This window comes from Osmerus mordax, chromosome 9 (genome assembly GCF_038355195.1).
Source record: "Osmerus mordax isolate fOsmMor3 chromosome 9, fOsmMor3.pri, whole genome shotgun sequence".
Classification (NCBI taxonomy): domain Eukaryota; kingdom Metazoa; phylum Chordata; class Actinopteri; order Osmeriformes; family Osmeridae; genus Osmerus; species Osmerus mordax.
Window position 1 is genome coordinate 16,395,786 of NC_090058.1, and position 20,847 is coordinate 16,416,632.

General features: G+C 41.1%; 3 protein-coding genes across 3 annotated transcripts in view; all 3 read right to left on the reverse strand.

Annotated features, from left to right (window-relative positions):
- The window catches only part of slc25a21 (solute carrier family 25 member 21), a 128,341-nt gene that overhangs the window by 29,063 nt on the left and 78,431 nt on the right, over window positions 1–20,847 (reverse strand). The gene's annotated exons all lie outside the window — the stretch shown is intronic.
- On the reverse strand, window positions 226–1,884 carry nkx2.1 (NK2 homeobox 1). Its single transcript, XM_067243649.1, has 2 exons — window positions 1,521–1,884; window positions 226–905 (listed from the first exon to the last, which is right to left on the reverse strand). Exons 1-2 carry the CDS (start codon window positions 1,882–1,884, stop codon window positions 226–228), a joined length of 1,044 nt encoding a protein of 347 aa, XP_067099750.1.
- On the reverse strand, window positions 9,175–10,074 carry nkx2.9 (NK2 transcription factor related, locus 9 (Drosophila)). The gene is made up of 2 exons (XM_067243837.1): window positions 9,921–10,074; window positions 9,175–9,765 (listed from the first exon to the last, which is right to left on the reverse strand). The coding sequence occupies exons 1-2, from the start codon at window positions 10,072–10,074 to the stop codon at window positions 9,224–9,226; spliced, it is 696 nt and encodes a 231-aa protein (XP_067099938.1). The 3' UTR covers window positions 9,175–9,223.

The following is a 20,847-nucleotide window of genomic DNA, read 5'->3' on the forward strand; positions in this document are numbered from 1 at the left end:
AACTCCCATATCCTCATAGAATTTGGGATTACTAAATCTTGTCCGCAAGCCTTCCAGACGCTGCTAGCATATCCAGCCGTCAAAATGAAATAAACATTTTCAGGAGAATGGAAACCAATTTGCATGGTGTTTGTTCACACGCACATTAAGTAAAATTTCTCATTAGCTGCAAATGTTTTTTGTTTGTTGCAGTGGTGTGTTTTGTTATGTCTGTCTGTTTTGCTGTCACCATGTCCTGCCGTACAATAATGCAGAACACTGCAATGCCGCTCCATACTCGGCATTGGAGGAGTTGAGGTGAGAGAGGCCGGCCACCTGGGTCTGTAGAGACGGCGGGCTGGCCGAGTGCTGAACTAAATCTGGAGAGTGACCTGCACTGCCCACCTGCTGGCCTTGGTGCTGCCCGAGGGCCGAACTGTTATTGGACATGATCATTGCATTACCCCCTTGCTGGTGGTGAGTCTGCACTGCGGTGGTCGGAGTATGAGCACTACCTTGGCATGGCTTGCCGTCCTTCACCAGAACCGGCACAGCCACCCGCCGCGGGGACTGCTGCTGCTGACAGGAGCCACTCTCCTGCTGCATCTGCTGCTGCGACACCTTGTCCTTAGCCTGCCTCTTCATCTTGTACCGGTGGTTCTGGAACCAGATCTTCACCTGGGTCGGCGTCAGATGGATCATGCTCGCCAGGTGCTCTCTCTCCGGGGCCGAAAGGTACTTCTGTTGTTTGAACCGTCGTTCGAGCTCGTACACCTGAGCTTGGGAGAACAGCACTCGCCTCTTTCTCCTCGGGGTGCTTGACAGAGGGCCCATGCCCTTGCCCACGTCCGCCAGGGACCCGAGGCTCCCCATGCTCCCCATGCTCCCCATGTTCATTCCAGATGAAGAGCCCATAAAGCGTGAGACTGGAAGCAAAAACATGTCTATATTAGTGACAATGCATCAGGTTTGGGGAAGAATTAGCAATAATAAGGCACCATTTGTTATATGTGGGACTTAAAAGCAAAAGGGAGCATGTTTCAGAATAAAAAAGGGACAACATTTTTAAATGTATACATAAAGTTGAGCAATTCAAACTTTGTGTAATAAAACGAATTACACGATTTTACATAGAGACATTAAATACATACAAGCCTAGCTGAATTAGTGACTGAGATCATATCCTATCAGGTGAGTTAAGCATATATCCAATATTATATTTCCAATGCAAATAATACCATAACCACGAAAGTCATTAACTCAGTAATAAATCAGACTGCAACTTGGCTAAATACCATTTTACATGCATCCTTTTTAATTTTATGGACTGCTTTCGAATCAAGTACAGAGTGTCTAGGCAACCAACTGTCAGAGCAGTCAGCTGAACTAAGGCGGGGGACACAGTGACCGTTTAAGTCCAAATTAAAACATGGAATTGACAAGAAAAGTTGCTGATTGCCAGTGACGAGTAAACGGGAATAAATGAAACCATAGAATTATACCTACCCGAATCAAGTCAGAAATGTGTCGATTGTACTTACTGGTTGAGAAGCGTGGATCCGGATTGGCTCCGTACCAGCCCGTGGCTGTGGCGCTACCCCGCATGCTGTCTTGGTAAGCCGGAAGGTCGCTCATGTTTCCCAGGTTTCCGTTACAGTAGCCCCCCATAGCCGTGTGTGATAGTTGAGATACCCCGGCAGCAGTCATGTGGTAAGCCGCGGACACGGTCCCATTGTGGCCCATGTGGTGCTGCTGCATCGCCTGAGATACCTGCGGCTGACGGTACGATGAGATAGGTGCCCCCAAGTTGTTATTCTCCATACTTACTTTCTTGTAGCTCTCCTCAAGAGGACTCAAGATATCGGAAACAGAAAAAGGAGTCGTATGCTTAGGGCTCATCGACATTGTTCTGGGGCTGGAGAGGGAGAAATTAGAAGGCAAGGCAATCTCTCCTTCTGTTTTTTTTTGGCCAAAGCCCCTCTGTTCCTGTTGTCTCAACGTCGATCCTGCTAGATGAACACGTACGAGAGCGCCTGAAGTCCGCCTTAATTGGATTGAGTGGGAGCTCGGTGCTGGCTTTCGTTTGTTTTAGCTGGGTGCCAGGTTTAAGGCTACCATCAGAGGCGGGGCATCAGCAACTAGTTCAACAATACATAGCTGCTCTATCCTCCTCGCGCCCAGCATAATTTGACTTGCGTGTTGGCAAGACACGAGTTCCCCTCCCACAAACCCATAATCGAAACACATGAGCATAAATGTTTTATTTCGTTTTGCTGAAGCAGCTCCGGATGTTTTAGCCTAGTTGTAGCTGGGTGTGGACATGTTATTGTCAGGTCGCCGTGGATAAACATGCCGCAGTAGCCTCGTGGTCGCAGTGGCCACAATACACTTTATTAACTGTAGTGATGTTTACGAGGACCTCTTGATGAAAGGAGGCCTAGCTGGACTTGAGAGTTGGAGAACCACTCTCTCTCTGAAAAAGCTTCAGTTGAACTACTGACTTTTAATGGCCATGAGAGGCTTCTGGTGATTGCAGGCGTGTTTGTATTATGCCCTATCGTACTCAGACATGCAAAAGTGCACTTGCGACAAGGGAGGAAAATTGACGGATAAGTAAATAAATACACATCCGCGTGTTAAGTGGCTGCGTAAATGATTAACCCCTTTTATATTTGAAATCATTGGACGCAAGCAGCGTTTCGCTTAAATTCAGATGCACTTCTCTCAGAATTTCAGTCAAAAGAGAAAAAAATGTGTTCGGCAGTAGAAGAGTATCTCAGGTAGGGAGCTCAAGTACTCCTCTCCTGCGGAACAGACAGGTAACCCTCAGCCGCGTCCCCCTCTAATGTTCAAGGAGCCTTAATGTTCGAAGTCAATCATTCTTCGTTTCTGCGTAAAAGTAAAACGCGACATGTTTCCTGCCTCACCTCTGAAGGATAATTCACCTACAGGCCGCGATCCAAACCTGGTGACATTGTCGCGCGCACCACCCAGTATGCCAGAGGATTACATGAGCATCTCTAGCTTCAGATACGCAGTTTATCACAGTTTGGCCTATGAATAACTTTGTGCTTTTTTTTCATAGGAGTACGATTGATAATCAACGTTTTCCGTTCAAAAAATTGTTACAATATTTTAAATTACATTAACGATTACTGCAACAGAACACAACACAAAATAACCATAACAGTAATGAAAAATATCCTACATATAAGCCTAACAGCCTTCGCTGTTAGGATACGATGTAGCCTATACATAAATATTCTCATTTCAAAAGTGCTATATTATTCATCTTCCTATACAGCTTCTTATTTTATTGTTATTATTTGTAGTTGTAGTAGTAAACCCGTAGTTGTATTTGTTTTATGTATGTTGTATTTCATTACAGTTATATAATTATAGTCGTGGTATCACGTAGGAATTAATGTTGTTGTTGTTGATTTAACTACTAGTAGCAGGCTAGTAGCAGCAGAAAAATAGTAATAATGGTGGTAGTAAACTATAGTCCAGTAAATGAAGAGGCTGCTCTCATTTAAAGGCGATAGCTATGAGCTAAGTTGATAGTATAAAACTATTGTTTAATTTTGTTTGAGCCAAACTGAGTTATGTATGTATTATGTAACCAGTTTTTTTTTATTTTACCAACGGGATTTCTGCCGTTGAATCATTTTCCGCAGCATTTATGAACCGACAATACACAACTCTTTACAATACTGTCTGATCCTTTAGGTCAACAGATTAACACTCCAGTCTTCGATGTCCCCATCTTGGTGAAAACAATTAGGCCTATATTCTAATAACATCTAACTCACTTTTCAAATGATAGCCTAATGATCAATAAGAAAATGACCGTTTGGCACGTTTCAGATTAGACCATTTTATCTAGATATTTTTACAGAATGTAAGGGTGATATTGGGCTAGACCCAGTCATAGTTAATTAATAATATTACCAGTAGGCTACAGTAGCCTAGCCGGGTGAGCGGTATACAAGGTTACATTAATAGGACATCTATAATGATGTCATAGTAATCACTGATTGTAGTTTGTTTCTATGGATGTCTAATCGGCCTCCAGAAAGACCTTGTCGCTGGACCTCCGCTTTCGTAAATTAAATCTTTTTTTTTACCTTAAATATTAATTATTAGGCTTTATTCTAGACCAGATCTCATCGGCCTGTTTATGTTGATGTAGACAGAATCAGTAGGCCATGTCAGTGCTTCATATTATTAATTAATTATCCAAACCATACAGTTTTGTTCGTTTAAGTGACCCTCGTTGTACAACCACGGTAGGCTATGCTATACGTTTAGCCACATAGACTTACCTTCGAGTAAACGAGACAGTGCTTGGTTTTAACATGCAAGTGACAAAGCCCAGAAACGTGTCCAGTGAATGAAGGAAGGACAGCGTCTTCTGCTGGCGAACATTGGATATTATCTACTGACCACAAGACAGTGTTGCAATTGATAAACTTGGTAGCCTAAGTCGACTCTACAGCTCATGTTTCATGCGTACAAAAACCACGTGCACAAGCAATTGTATATGTTAAAAAAATATATATATAATACCGTATTTATTCGATTAAACGCCGCCCTCGAATAAACGCCGCCTTCGAACAAATGCCACACAAAAAACGCCGCCCTCGATTAAACGCCGCACCCAAAAAATCTGAAAAAGGTTATTTTTTGTAAATCACAAGTGTATTATAATTCCCTCGAAGCACTAGCAGACACGTGGCTTTCTTGCTACAGGTTTATTTGAAGCTTATTCTCCAAATCCACCGTGAAAACTAACCACAGTGGGCCTATAACGAGAAAATAAAGACCACATTAGCTTAATATGAACATACAACAAGGCCATAGCCATGGAGTCAACATTGGGGGGGGCGATTTTTTTTTTAAATGGTAATTTCGGACAGCGTGCGAGGTTGCCTGTTGTAGCGTAGCACATTTATATTTTTATATCAATATATTGGGGGGGGACATTTTGGGAATGTGGGGGGAATGTGTCCCCCCCAATATGTGCTTCGCTTGCTGTTAGCTTGTCGACTCTCTCACTCACGAGCGTTCCAAAAGGCCTTCAAAATAAAGGCACTGTACTCTTACCAAATAAAGTCACGTAATAATACTGAATGAAAGTATATAATTATAAATTACATTATACATTTAGCAGACGCTCTTATCCAGAGCGACTTACAGTAAGTACAGGGACATTTTCCCGAGGCAAGTAGGGTGAAGTGCCTTGCCCAAGGACACAACGTCAGTTGGCATGACCAGGAATCGAACTGGCAACCTTCGGATTACTAGTCCGACTCCCTCACCGCTCAGCCACCTGACTCCCTCTTTTTGGACAATTATGACATTGGTTGAAAACAAATTAAACATTATAATAATGTAATCGTGACAATTACATGTAGCCTACAATATTGCGAGGTCGCTGACTTCACCAATGGCGAATTCGCCTTTCATCAACCCCAAGTTCGCGTGCTACAGATATGTTGCTGCTGGTGAGTGCTTTCTGCACAGCTTTCTGTTTGTAAGCTGGAAGTGCATGCTGCTTCAGATTTCTACACAATGTAGACACACACGGCTTCAATTTTATACTAGGCTTTGTGTTTGACCTCCTTGTCTATTCTTTGTTTGTCTATGGCCGCACTGCAGCTGCAATTCTCTAAATCGCTCTTAGTAATTAAACGCCACCCTCGAATAAACGCCGCACCAAAAATGATCATTGTGTAATAAACGCCGCGGCGTTTATTCGAAGAAATACGGTAGGCCTACTACTTCTAATGATGATTTAAAAAACGAATGAGAAATTGACAAAAATGAACAACAACGTGTCCTGAAATAACTTTTTTGAATGAGCCTGTAGGCTACATCGCCTCCTCGGTGTTAGTAGAAAAGGCAATTACATCCAAAACGACATATTTCTTCCCGAGCCTTAGAATGCATTTTGATTTGAGATAAGTCACTCCTTGGATATTCATTATTATCTCATATCCGTTCATTCTCTCAATAAATAATTTCTCGCCGACAGGTGAGCGCACCTACAGTGATAATTCCATGCGAGACACACATACAATTACGGGCAATTAGAATTATAACGTGTTTCCTCCAGGGTATATGCCTTCATTAATTACCAAATTTCAAAAGGCATACTCAATCATCTAAATCAGGAGCTCTTTTCTGTTCTGGAACACTGCTATTACGGACAATTAACGTTAATTAGTCCAAATGCTCATGCTAATTCCTCGGAATAATGAGGAGACTTTGAAGTGGCGCGTGCGGGGCTTTGTTCTTGTTCAGCCTGTTGTTTGTGAGCTGATCGCGAGGGAGATAATGCTCTTGAAAAAACATTTTCTGATGAAAGTATAGCGTACTGTTTATTGTAGCCTACCCTACAGGCTATTTAATACATTGCTTTAACGTAATCGTAAAATTCACCCCATCACTTTACTTTGTATGGAGGACAACAAGACGTTGTTAGAACTTGACAACATTCAGAGTAAACCAGAAATACGAAATCAAGACAAACTACTGACTAGAAATCTAGAGATTCACATCTTGCTGTGTAATCCATGCCACGCGTGGTTGATATGTCAGGCTAGCTCAACGAATAGCATGTGCTATGCTGTCACCTAGTGGAGGTTTGAGTGAAAAACATCAACAGGCCCCACTGCCCCATACCTCGAGGTTGAACCAGTTCACCTCTTCCCCCGGAAGATGGAGTCCGCACTACTGTCAGTGACGTTGACAATAGGATGCAGTCTACGAGAGCAGCAAGGGCGGGGATACCGCCTGCAGATGACGCGTTACCAGTATGCGACACAGACACGGAGCTTCCCTCTGGGACAGTGGTTCTCAAACCTGTCCTCAGGGACCAACTGTCCTGCATGTTTGAGATGTTTCCCTGCACCAACACACCTGATTCAAATGCATGTTCGTTAACAAGCTTCTACAGAGCTAGATAACGACCCATTTATTTGTACAACTTTTTTCACCTAGTCAGTGCTCCTCGTGGGTATCCTTCACGAGGGTGGATGTGAGAATGACATCCTTAGTGTGGAATACCGTCAGTGTTCACCAACACTGAGGCGCAAAAGAGCAACAGGGGACTGGCACACATAATAGGCTAAGAGTCCAGTCCAGAAGAACCATTAGGCCCACATCCAGTGAGAAACGAAACCACATTTCTGCTGCGTGTTGATCAATCACTATATGAAAAAAATGATATCAAATTAGGTTCATGTTAAAAGTGCTTTTGGAAAGCAAAGTTTGACATTCACGTAGAGCGAGCTGCTTTTAAAAAAACCTTTTATATAAATGCTATCTTGTATTCACTGCGGTTAGCCCAAGGGCCTGTTGTACGAAGAGGATGGATGGGTAATATCGAACTCATCCTATTCAGAGAAGTTCCTCCAACCAACTTAAAAAACCAATGGCAACCTCTAAAAGCCTGTCTTTGTCACCCTTAAAACCCACCACGCTCTAAAACGCCATTGTGCTGTTAAACCTCATAAATTTGTCGCAGGGACTGATTAAACATCACGAGAATTGAAACACTAAGGATTTTGTCTGGGTCCCTTTTGGAGAAGGGACAATAGTCCATTCAAAGAGAGACACATACACACAAAGAGTGTTTAAGGGGAGATGTAGCGAGCAGAGGGCTTTGGCCAGTCCCCTCCATATGTGATACAAGGTGGCCCAAGCGGGCGGGACAAAGGACCAGGTGACAGCGACGATACGCACACTGGGTCACAGGACGAGCAAACAACATCCTAAGGTCGTGAAAGACACCCCCAACGCCGTAATAACGTATCGTTCATCCATGGTGTCATGCCCTATGTCTATAATATTTCATTTGAATTAGCAAAAATAGACAAGCTTTGACTTATTAACTAACTCAAAAAGCATGCTCTGCGTCATTAAATCACCTTCACATGGGCCCTATTCCAGTGCGTTATTGTGTATGAGCCAATGGGTCTGCCATCCAAAATATAAGAATTTAACCCAAAACAAATTAAAAGTCAAAAAGCATTGTATTTGACAGCATACAGCATTTTTTTTTTTTTTATAATGGATGCCTATGTTTTTTCCAAACCTATTTCCAAATTATAGATTTGGAAAGTATTTGCTTACATTTAGTTCTTGCACCTGTTTACGAAAGAGGCCTACTGTAGACTTCACGAGCCAATACTCAAAGACTTGTGTTCATGAGAGAGAAAGAGAAGCTTTAGACTTCCAGAACTGAATGTTTACCAGTATTGTGATGCTCAGCTCATTCTATGCCTTTTTTCTTAAGAATGTTTGCTCAGCTTTCGGGTTCTTAACGAAGTTGCATCATAAAAGGCATGTTAGCCGATTTCTTGATGCGTTCGATAGATTCAGTAGACTCAAGACAAATTTACAAGGAATGTGAATGTCTGGGATTCAATGAAACTAGTGGATGTGGTATTTCGTAAGCCTATATATATATTATATATAGGCTTTATGTTTTTATATTATTTTTTATATATTTAAGCCACATATAACCAAAACTAGAATATCCCAGAACTACTGTAGAATGTTCCAAAATATTGCCTAGATTAACATTTTACTGATCCGGGCCATTATATGAATACCTGAAATAACTTGATATACGGCGAATTAAACTGAAATAAAAGTAGGAAAATAGAGTAATTGAAAAAAGTAAATAAGAGAAACTGTTTATTCATACTTTATAAAAAGGGCAAAAACATTTAGAACAAAAAATTGAGAATTGGAATGCCATAAATGCCCATTAGATGAAAAAAACGAACATAGGTCTACAACTTTACAAATTAAGATTAACAGTTCCAATTCCTGATACAACAATGATCAGCCCTTGTAAAGTGGAAAATTATATTGCGTGCTTTTATACGAAAGTACAAAATATTAAAACCAATTAGGAAAAATATAGACTAGAAAGCACACAATAATCCATGTAGTCAAACACATTTTTGTGTTGTATAGGCCCTGCTGTCAGTGCTATTCATATCTTATAAGCCAATAGCAAAATCACACACATTAGTCAAAAGTAATCTGTATATCATTCGTAACCAACATTTAATAAAATACAAAAATAAAATATGTGCAAAATAATTTTCTTCCAATGTGAGTTTAAGTAGCTCATACGGTTTTTATGGGGATTAATAAAACTTGCAATGTCGATTTAGGTGAATCAACAAGATGCCCCGGTGGTAGGGTGGTAGGCTACTGGCAATTGTCATTTGAAAGAGCTGAAGTGAACGGAGTCGTTAAGAAAGTCGCGCCATGCAAAGGTGTGTCTGGATGCTGTCGGGTGGGAAAAGTGCTGATATCGGGAAGGGAAAGCAAAAGGCGACGGATGCTGAAAAGACGGATAGGCCAAACTGAAGGGTGCTTGAGAGGTGCAGGGTGCTAAACAACTCCTTTTATTTGCATCAATGATGCAGGTCGGATACGGTTTCCCATCGCGCACCAAGATGGGCACTACAACCCTGCGCAGCATCGGTGGTTGATTTATGTCCTGTGTTTCTTCAGCTCGTGATCTCTTCATCTTGTACCTATGGTTCTGGAACCAGATCTTCACCTGCGTGGGGGTCAGGCTAAGGAGGTGAGCCAGCTGCTCGCGCTCCGGTGCGGATAGATAGCGCTGTTGGCGGAAGCGTCTCTCCAGCTCAAAGGACTGGGCCTTAGAGAAGAGAACTCGGCGCTTCTTCTTTTTCTCTGCCTCATTATCCATGGAGGACAAGTCCGCCTTGATCTCTAGGCTGCTTTCGTCGGATGCTGAGGAAAATATGTATTTTAAATCATGTTATTTACACAAATGTAAAAAGAAAAATAATGAAAAGAATAAGCTTTACACAATTCACATAGAAACGTCCTTTGAAATGTAAGCTAGATATTACGCATAATATGATATATAGATTTGGCAGACTTACATGGACAAGGACTCGGGTCGCTGTCCATCCACGAGGAGTACGGCGAGCTGGAACAGGAATGGACCGGGGATGGCTGCGGGATGATATGGCCTTCATGCTCTGGCAAATCCAGGATGCTCCTGACTGAAAAACTGAACTTCGTAGAGGCAGCCATGACGTCTGGAGGTAATCGAATCCTTTTACGCAAAACTATCCAAATAAACCACAAGAGGATGCCGTGGGAGAACAGCGGTGTCTCCACTCAAGAAATAGCGAGGCGCACGCTGTCAAACACAACCTAGAATGCCACTGTGTACATGGGGCTCAGTGTTTATATAAACAGCACTTCACGCTGCTAACACAAGCCGCTTATAAAGTGCCCCCCTCTCTGCGAGGATGCTAAGTACCTGAATGACTGGAGTGCGGCTATCCAATGGCGGTAGGTGTGAACACGCAGAAGAATACCCCGACTCTTCAACAATGGCTGAAGGAAACACTCGTCATCATTACAAATTCGTCCCGTATCGTGAAAACTCGGGAACAGATAATGGTAATTGTTGCAGCTGAATCACGTCTTGGGTGGCAAGTGACAACAGAGCCCAACCCATCACTGCAGCCGCCAAAATAACATGTCCAATATTGGCACACAAAGTGAGCAATTAGTGTGATGCCCGGAGTTGGTTTAACTAATGATTTTATTGATGTGCAACCATAAAACAGGTATTTTAAAAACCCTGAAACCATTGATTATTGTATTTTCAAGAAAACAACGAAAAGTAGGCGTATAGGGCATTTTGTTTTATCTTTAGGGAGTTTAAGAAAACTTTGAAAAAAGTTAGGCCTAATAAAGTTGAATGTGACTTTTGTGTCATTTTAGACACTGTTCCGTTTAAAAAAAATATATTGCTTTAGCTACTCGAGTTATTTTGGAGAAGAGACGTCTGCTCCATTACCTTATAAAAACAGAGCAGCTACTGCCTCTTGGCGTTTTCCGAGCGTCACCTAGAACGAGAGAGTGTTTGCCAAACAAATACAGGCATTAGGCATATAATGAATCTCATCTAGAGGTGTGTTTTAAAAATTAAGAGAGTCTGACAGTGGCTCTCATCCAACACTTCAGTTAGGTGGAAGAGGCAGGTTGGGCAGTTCCTATAGCCAAGGACGGTTTGCTCTCTGAGCGCATGGTGACAACGCGCCAGTCCCCGCGAGAAGAGCAGTGGACACGGCTCCCAGTCGTCCTGGGTGGTCGAGCGGGAGGGAACACAAATACATGCCAACCAGAGGAGAGAACAAAAGAGGGAAATGTAGCCCCGCGTCGGAGACCCGTTGGAAGCATTTGTTCCAGTCAAGATTTTGCATTTGTTCAGCCCTGCAATAATGCTTGATTGACGCCCCGACACAATGTCCTTTAACTTTGGAGGATAAATCCGAGCTTGTTGCTTGTTGTCATGGTTTTGAATGGAGCGGAATGGGCCACTATCTACTGGTGTAGGCCTTCGTCTACTGCCACCAAGAACTGCAATAGGCCTATATGACTTGAAACGAACTCGTTTTATTTTTTTATCTGGGAATCAAATTCAAGGACTCACTGATTTACCAATAGGCTATATACAATAAATTATATTGACCTGGATTATTAACACTTAGGCTTAGCGCATGTTTGGGCCGACATAGGCCAAGCTACATCTCTGGAATTGAAACTCCACACGCAGGCCTGCACAACATCAAACACTTGAAAATACATGAGAAGAAGTCAAGAACAATTAATGGTTCTTAGCGAATCAGACTAAACAATATTTGACAAATCAGCGTGTCTGTTCTTGCAGTGAAACGTCAACTGTTGCATTTATGTGTACCTATAGCCCACAAGCCTACTGGTTGACAAACACAAACGGATTAGGCTACAGTATGGCGGTCTATGGTCGCTGGAGTGGGTAGGTTTACAGAGAGCTCTTGATTAGAGAGCACAAACTCTCTGGGCAAAGAGAAGTCATGTTCACAGACTGGGAATGCGCGGCCACAATGACCTCACAGCCCCTTAATCTATTAAACATCCACAGGCTTCAACAGCGAAAGAGGGCTCTCACACTCCCAAGAGCTCTTCACCGCCAAATATTTACTCTGGTTGTTAAACTCTTATCTCAGGATCTACTCAACGAGATTTCTCAAGCCCCGCTGCATAGAGTAACATGTGCCAACATTGAGATGTGTTAGTTTTTGCATCAAGTATGACATTGATGTTGTGAATTAGCCTACAAGTGACCTAATGAAATTAAATGTGCCAAACACCACTGGTTAACACGGTTATTAAAATAACTAATAACAATATATGGGACTAATACATGTTACACTTGCTGATGGGGACACCTGCTATTTTCACTCTAACCTAGGCTATGAAAAAGGCTGTGTGCTTTTAAGACGTTGTGTTCAGCGAAAAAGCCGTGATAGCCCATGGCCTATGTGACGTATGCTATTCCGCCATTTATGTTATTGTAGAAGGCGTAAAACAAAAACATTATGTGATTCAGAGTTGTGGTTATTTCTTTTACGTGAGAATAAAATAAAGCCTGGCGACGATTTGTATAAATAATCTCTTTAGAGCCCACTTTGATCTCAACTCTTGCTAAATACGTTGGTGAGTGTTCAGATTCAGCTACGTTATCTCTGTAATGCTGTGCTGCCCTCGTGAGGACAAGCATTCACATTGATCCGAAGGCCTATGGGCGTGTCTGAAGTGTGCTGGACAGGCCCGACACGCCTCCAGCGACACTGCAAGGACTATTTGGACTAAAGACACACACTGTCTGAATATCAAAAACTATCACGTGAGTCTTTGCACTCACACATCAGACACACGTACCCACTTGCTTATGTTATTTTCAGAGTTGGGGAAAACAATTAGGAAACCACGTGTAGCCTAATGGTAGGCCTATAGCTGCAGCCTACTGTGTGTCCATCAGCTAAACCATTCAAAGCAAACGAGTAAAGCTCAGTGGTAGAGCATTTGACATTAGTTCCCCAGTTCAAATACCACCCTGCACGACGCTTTGGATAAAAGCGCCCGCTAAATGAAAAAAAAATACTTGCTTGGTAGAGAGTAAGCTTAAACACGCATGTTGAGTAGGCTACGTATCATGTTAATCAATTATGTGTCTGCGGTCCAAAATAACCGCCCTAATATTGGTGATACATCACCGGTTAGCCTACATTTTTAATCAACTTAAGTTCTTGTGAATATTTCACATTTTGAACTTCTATTTGGCATTGGTGGCCTGTAGGCCTCACTGACCTGAACTCATGCAAGTCGTGTTTGAGATTATTTTGACTATAACAAATAGGCCTACTCAGATATATTCATACTGCATCAACATGCATGTGGGGGTCTGGGGGAGTGTCCATCTGATAAATGGGCATAGGCCTATGTCTGAAATGAATTTTACACATTACCATTTTTTTGCTAATAACCGGTCTTTTTTTTTTACTAGGCTGCGTTTCCCGATAACGATTGATCTTAGTTGTGAAGATTGTTTTCTTCGAGCAAAATAACGAACGATTGTTAAATTGTACGTGCGTTTCCCGAACATGCTCAAGAACTAGAACAAGAACGTCCGTACCCGTCTCCTAACTGGATGCGAGCGTACGACTGTCTCGTAGCATCCGTCAAATTCACTTCTGTTACGTCATCTAACCACGTTACTATGACTTCATGTGCTACAGAGCTTTCAACGCGAGCGACAAAAACAGGGCGTCCAACAAAAAGCTCAGCGAAAACGTCGCGCTGCGTCGCGCCGCGCAGCATCGCGTCCAGTTAGGACATTCCAACAGAAAACAAGGCAATCGAACTGCTTTTAGTCGCGTCCCTCGCTTCCCGTCGCTTGCGTAGCATCCAGATAGTTTTTTATAGGCTATATAAGTTATATCGAATGTGGTTAAACATAGTTCACATGATGTAGGCATATAGTCTACATATAGCCTAGCAGGTGTCATCACTTTACAGTGAGCGTGATGCATTTATGAAATGCTTACGTAATTCGCACACCATTTGATTAAAGGCATGTGTAGTCTAATTCATTGAAAAATATCCCAGTTTAACTTCTGTAAAAATAATAGAAAATAATACAAATATATGTAAAGAGTTATCTTTTTGCCATTTCGTATCCATCCTGTTTTTAGGGAGGGCCTCCACTGAGTCTCTTTGCTTAAAATGCACTCAGCGATCTACGACTGCTCTGGAGCTCTCGTTAATCTACGAGCATTTTCAAGTGCCTCTTTAGCTACGATGGCTTCGGGAAACAGCCCGTACAACTAAGATCCTTCGTACGATGGACTCTACGATCAATTTAGGCTTACGATGCTTTCGGGAAACGCACCCTTGGAGGGTTAAAGCCTGCACCACCCAGGGTCTAAGCATATCTTCTATACCAGAAGAGGGCGCCACTGGTTCAGAAATTAAATTATGTCGGTGGGCAACCATCTAAAATGAAACATAAGAGAAGGACGTGTTCGCCAGATACGGAAATTTTTTTTTATTGTAAGTTAAGGTGTTATGGAGCGACTGGCTCGCGGGTTAGTTAAAAAGCATCTGTTTTAGTAGCCTAGTGACCTGAATCATTATAGACTAGTCGTTCCAATGCTGAATGACGGCCGTTGTGGTCGTCACCGCTTGCTGCCCCCGTGCTATTTCATCTTGCCAACGGTGCCACCGCAGCGGTGTGGCGGGAGTTAAACAAGAAGGGCCTGGATATTTTCACTGAGATAAAAAGAGATAGAAAAACAACGTCACCACATTCTAAAAATCCCTGCTCTGATAGCCCTACTGCATGGCTTTCCGTGCTTGATGTGAAAGGCAAGACTCAGCCTTTAGAAAAACACAGTAGGCTATCTCACAACTGTTCAGACTTGGGTTAGAGTTGAAGTTCAGTCACCTCAACCTCAGTAATCAGAATAGGTTAGAAACACTAGAAATGTGGTCGTTACGCCACATAATTAAGGCTCCACAAAACTCCGACTAATGGCTCAGCCATGTTGGGCACTTCAGAAAGAAGATTATCAATGATCTTCATGGTTATTTTGTCACGATTTAATCAAAGCATTGCCTGCAGTAATTTCTTCTTCCACTCTTTCTTCATCACAACTGACCAAAAGTGCACAAAATTTAAATCTCAAGTTTTCAGATTTTCCAATCCCATTAACTGGACAAACAAGGCTCCACATTAGAGAGGAATGTCATATTTAATGCTAATGAATCCCAGGTGCCAGACTAGCAGATGTCAAAGTGATGGATGCTTAAAAGTGTCGTAAATATTGTTTCTTTTGTCCTTCTCACGTGAAATCCAGCCCTCTGAAACACGACTACATACGTCGTTAACCTGCGTTCGTCCTCATTAAGGCAGCACTAAAGTTACAGGGCCACTCAACCTTTGAGAAGTGTTAACCTGTTAAAGGGCTTTAATGGTGTCAATGCCATTTAGACGACAAAGGTGAGAGTCATCAATGGGTGCTTTAAACCGCTCGACCAACAAGGCATTTGCTAGGCAGCAGTAATATGATCATATCCTACCAGATTTATACATTTTGATTTTAGACAAGCCTTTCCAAAGCAGTAATTGACCGTACTCCAAGCGATAAGCTTGATTGAGGTTATTAGGCCACATCAGATGGGGAAACAGGCTCACTGTCCTCATCGCTGCTAAATCTGATAATCTAATGTCTACATGTGCTCTGGAGAACATTACGTCCATACGTCAACACACTGATACTGTGCTCACCACCGCATCGTCACCACCTCGGCGACATGGAACGTGGGGATTTGAAGAGCCGGACCCAAATCCAAAGCTAAATGGTGCAGCTCGTGGATCAAATTATATGTAGACGAGTTTAACGGATCAGCCTCCTTTAAATGTACAGTAAATCATTGTATTTACGTTATAAATGCCATCCAATCATATGGCAATAATGACAATATTAATAACAAAACGACTACCAAGCAACTAATAACGTAGGCCTACCACTACTAATTGGTATCATAGGAAGAAAAAGGCTGAGATCCTAATTATATAATTTTTCATTAAGATAATAATAGCTATTGTAAAATAATGATGATAATCATATACCTTGGCTATTATGGTGCCTTGTTAAACGTTAGGAATACCTTCACGTAATCACAAAATTCGTTAGGCTATACTTTATAAAAGTATAGCCTGAACTAAGAATTTGTTGTGACCTGGTACTTTTATGCCTATAGTTTATTGATATGGGGCCATGAATAAATGAGTGTCAATAGCGAAAATAAACACTATCATGCTTAAATTATCCAAATGTCTTGCCCTGACCAAATGTGTAACCTCGGTTATGGTTAAGGTGTCCGTAGCCGTTGGACGCTAAGAGTAATTGTTCATTTACTGTGGCTGTAATGAAAGCCTAAACTGCATTGTTGGCCTTACTGTATTGCAACTGCATGAGATGGGCCATTTCCAACGTGTAATGATTCGCTACACACATTCACGACTGGGTTCATTTTTTCCAAGTTTGTGATCTCGAAAGTACAAGGACTTTCTTAATAATATACTTATTTCCAATTGGCTAAATCCATCCCAATGTAACAATCTCACATCTTTTCAGTCGAATAGTGGTCATAAGAAAGAGGAGAATGTAAATGTATAGGAGAAGGCGAACCTTTGGTTTGTGGACGGAGAAATATAGGCTAGGCTTTGGTTAAAACGGTTTTATCTGCGTATTTCAAAATCCTTCAAAAGGATGCCATAGTTGAAACTTTCTCAAAAACATTTTAAAATGTAAAAAATTAAACAGATCACACGATGTGAAACGAGTTTGAATAGTGAATAAGAATCATATGCTGAAGCTATGCATTAAATAGCTATTAATTGCGGCAATGGAGAACGTTTAAGTAAGCTATAGTTTGATTGCTTAGGCCTGTAGCGCCCCAAAAATACAACTGCTATACGGGATTTTGTCTGTCTGAAAAGAAGATCTATCAATTAATTATAATTTTGGTTTATGTTAATCTCATCTAAAAGGATATACGTGAGAACAAATTATCGTAGCCTACAAAGGTGACGGTAGACGGCTAACCTATTTCTAGAATATAAACGAATACATGCCAGTGTTAGCAATGTTTTCGAGTTAATTGTTCATTGAATACGACGTTTCAAGGTATAGAAAGTTAAACTGTCTTCGGTCAATTTAATTTCTCATCCGCACGTTGCTCTGATTTGCTTCTTAACAAATATTTAATGTTAATTGATGGTAACCTTCAGTTATGTTGTAGGCCTCTATGCAAGGGATTACCGGTTGTATGTGGCTAAAGGCAAAAACTTTTGAGTGGTACTGTAGCCTCGTGGTAGGCATACTGTATATCCAAAAATAAACTGAGATAACCAAATAATCAGTCTATTCGAAATAACATTCTCGTAGTATAAAGACAAAGTCAAAACATTGAAAAGATTAATTCCCGACCGTATGTATAGAACTAGATTTTCTGAAAATCCTCCAACCATTGACAATGAATTAATATTATTCATCAATTTTACAGAATAGCAATACAGACGATGCAGTTTTGAATTGTGTTAAAATGCAACACCTGCACTAAAGAAATTGTCAGAATAGGCTACCTGAGATACCGTTTGTGCTCTGGTGGGTGGCGCTACTGATTCTAAGACACACGCACACATAGCCTATACTGTAACAGGACCCAGCCAAGTCCACTCTCTTAGGAATTTGAATGGACTTCGTGATGAGGATACCGCGTAAGATGCATGCTTTACGTAACTGTGAATTGAAAAGCGAAATGAAAATAACGTAGGAAACAGGTATTTCAGTGTTTTTAAACCAAGGAGTCAAAATAGTCCCATAGTGGTCCCTAGAAAGAATAAGCTCATTTAGACGTAGGCTATTAAAAGAAGATGAGTCAACTATAATCACCTGTTACTATGTGCCGCTTCATATTTCCAGGCAGGAGAGGACAGGACTTCAGGGTTTAGAAGGTGATGGTCTGCAGAGCCGATAGGTCAGGCTGCTCTACAGTGCACGGTATGTTTGCGCTAAAGACAGTGCTGCTAATTATAATGGAATTTCCTAAAACAAAGCTTTTAGTGCTAGCAAATACTTAGGCCTAACATTAGATCAATCTTCAAGGAAGAATAAAATCAATGTCTTGGTAATAAGCTATTCATCATGACCCACATTAGGCTATGAGATGATATAATTTAGCCTACGTTATTTAGGCTTTATGGACCGAACGCAATGTATATTATCTCAGTCATGTTAATATCATTAACTCATTCTTTCACTCAAGTCATTATTTTGATCAAAGCCCCTTTAATTTCTCATCTGAGCTTTGGATAAAGCACATTTTATACCTTAAAAAAACTATTGACAGGTCTTCTTATCGCCCATGTACAATGCAAGGCATGTGCCACGATTTACAGTATCTGATTTGATTCATGGATGCACTTAAACTTGGAATATTACGCCATAGGACGTGTTAGCAGCTTAATATACATAGTTTTGCATTACTGAGCTTGATTGATGGATGTGGTCCAAAAAATAGATTAATTGAGAAAGAAAGGCTTGTTGAATTTTACACGCATAAAAAACGGACATCATCCCATTTGCCGGATCGTGAGTGATGTGATGCTTTGACATGCCGTTTAAACTATTCGCCTTGGATAATTCTGTATTGGTAATTTGCATGGTGGTCTAATTTTCGAATAAAACGGACGCATTCTTTAGAATCTCTGTGTGACGAGTGAGGAGGAGCACTGATACGATTCTGACTAAAGAACGGAAACGTATAGCATAAATATAGCATGTTCCAGCTGTTTAGCATTATAAAGCAAACTCATGTTTAATTTGATTATTTTAATTGTAATCAAAGATCACAGTTTAGCAGGCACATGTCTTCGATGACTGATACTAATCATGATCTTCATCATGTTTAGCTGGATTCATCTTTGACAAGATGCAGTATCTAATGCTACCCCATGCTATACACACTGTAGTGGATAATTAATACAAAATATATTTACACTCATTGCATAGATAGCAATTCAATTAGTGTGAATTGCATGAAATAACCTTTCTTAAAACCTAAGAATAACTGTTTTTTACATTTGTCTAAATAACATAATTGTATGGTTGCAACAATAAAATTATGATTATTATAACGATGATACTACAATTAGGCTATATGTGAATAAATACATATTATAAATCAGCCGTTGTAAAGTGCTGTGCATCCATCAGTGGATCAACCTTATTTTGAAGGCAATACCACCCGATCTCTGATGAGAGATTTTTCAGCACCGTGAAAAATCAATTTCACATTCGTCTTCACGCTCATCTTTCACAGCGCAATTCTCTCCTCAGGTTAGTGTCAATCCAGAATGATTTAAGACAAAGAAAGACATAAATCATGCCCCACCGGTGGACACCGGTTGCATCACAAAGAAAACACTGATGGGTTTTAAGTAGGTGTGGTGACATGCGCATTACACTGTGGCCTTGTTGGCACAGATGCGCTTCTGTGAAGATGAGCATGCTAGAGCGAAGTACGGCCATCACAATACTTCACAAAATGTCATACCCTACATATATTTAAATCCTGAATCGCAGGAAAGGGGTAAAGGTCTGGAAATATCTGTTGGTTTTAACCCCCCAAAAAACTGACTGGGAGGATCAACAAACTCCAATTGCCCAGGGAAGACCTCCGATCGGTTGGATGTGACCCTTTGTTTTTTCAGCCATCAGAAACACCTAAATGGAAACAAGCTGAGCACGTTTTCCAATGGTAAACATTATCCTTAACGCGTTAGGGCCAGTGGTGCGGGGGCTGATGGGAAAGCCCTCGCAAATGTGTACGGAACACCCATACACCGAGAGAGCGTGACAGGGTGCGTGTGCTCTAAGAATTATATCAAGAAAGGTCTCAATCACAAGTTTTTGTGTCTTTGTGGCTCAATTGGGGGCCTGTATTCCATCAATGTGCACACATGTATTGTATTGATTGAGCTGACCTGAAAGTTAAGCAAGTGTTTACATGGTCTTGATCCCCGATACCATTTTTTCAACGTATGCAGCCAAAGTTTACGTGTTTGCTAAGTGTCCCTTTGCAATAAGAGAGAATGTGACCGCGAGCTCAAGCCGAACCAAACTTTCAGAGTTAGAGTTAACTTATAGTTCTCATGTAAACAGGAAACAAAGACTCGGATTACTTGAGGATACAGGCATCAAGTCTGTCAAGTGCATGAAATGTATTTTGTGTAAGTTATTAATGCTAAGTCAATAAATATCACATACAAACAAGACGAAGTAGGATTTGTCTCGTCTTTATGCGTAAATAACATATGCAAACCTATTGCTTATTTAGTTGAAATTACACCCTTCTGAAAGCGTTATGGTTCGAAATGTTTAAGACATCTGATTTGAAATGGCCCCGTTGGTACCTTGACACCTGAAGAGATGTTAAACACTTGCAGGCCTACTATTAGGGTGCAATCTCCATGTAGTTTTAAAATAAAAATGTGAACTTTTCACAAGATACTGTGTTTCAATGGAGGCCTACTGGAACATGCTTTGCAATGACGGAACATGTTTGATAAAGCAAGCAATATTGCATCATAATTAAAGAAACGGCTAGATCGGACATACACTGCGTAATGTAGGCTACAGCCTACAGGCCTACGTCAATTACAAATGTGTGCTTTTGATGAACATCTCAGAGCACTTCCATGAATACTACAAGAGGTGAGCATCGCTGCATTAGAGAAAACAATATTATGATGTAAAGTATATCTAAATGTATAATTTTCAAATCCACATGTGACACCATGCTCTTGGACAGGAACACAGAGCTTTTACCATAATACAAATGTTGTCTTTAACGTCATTTTTTATTGATTACATTTACATTTCAAACACATTTTTTTTA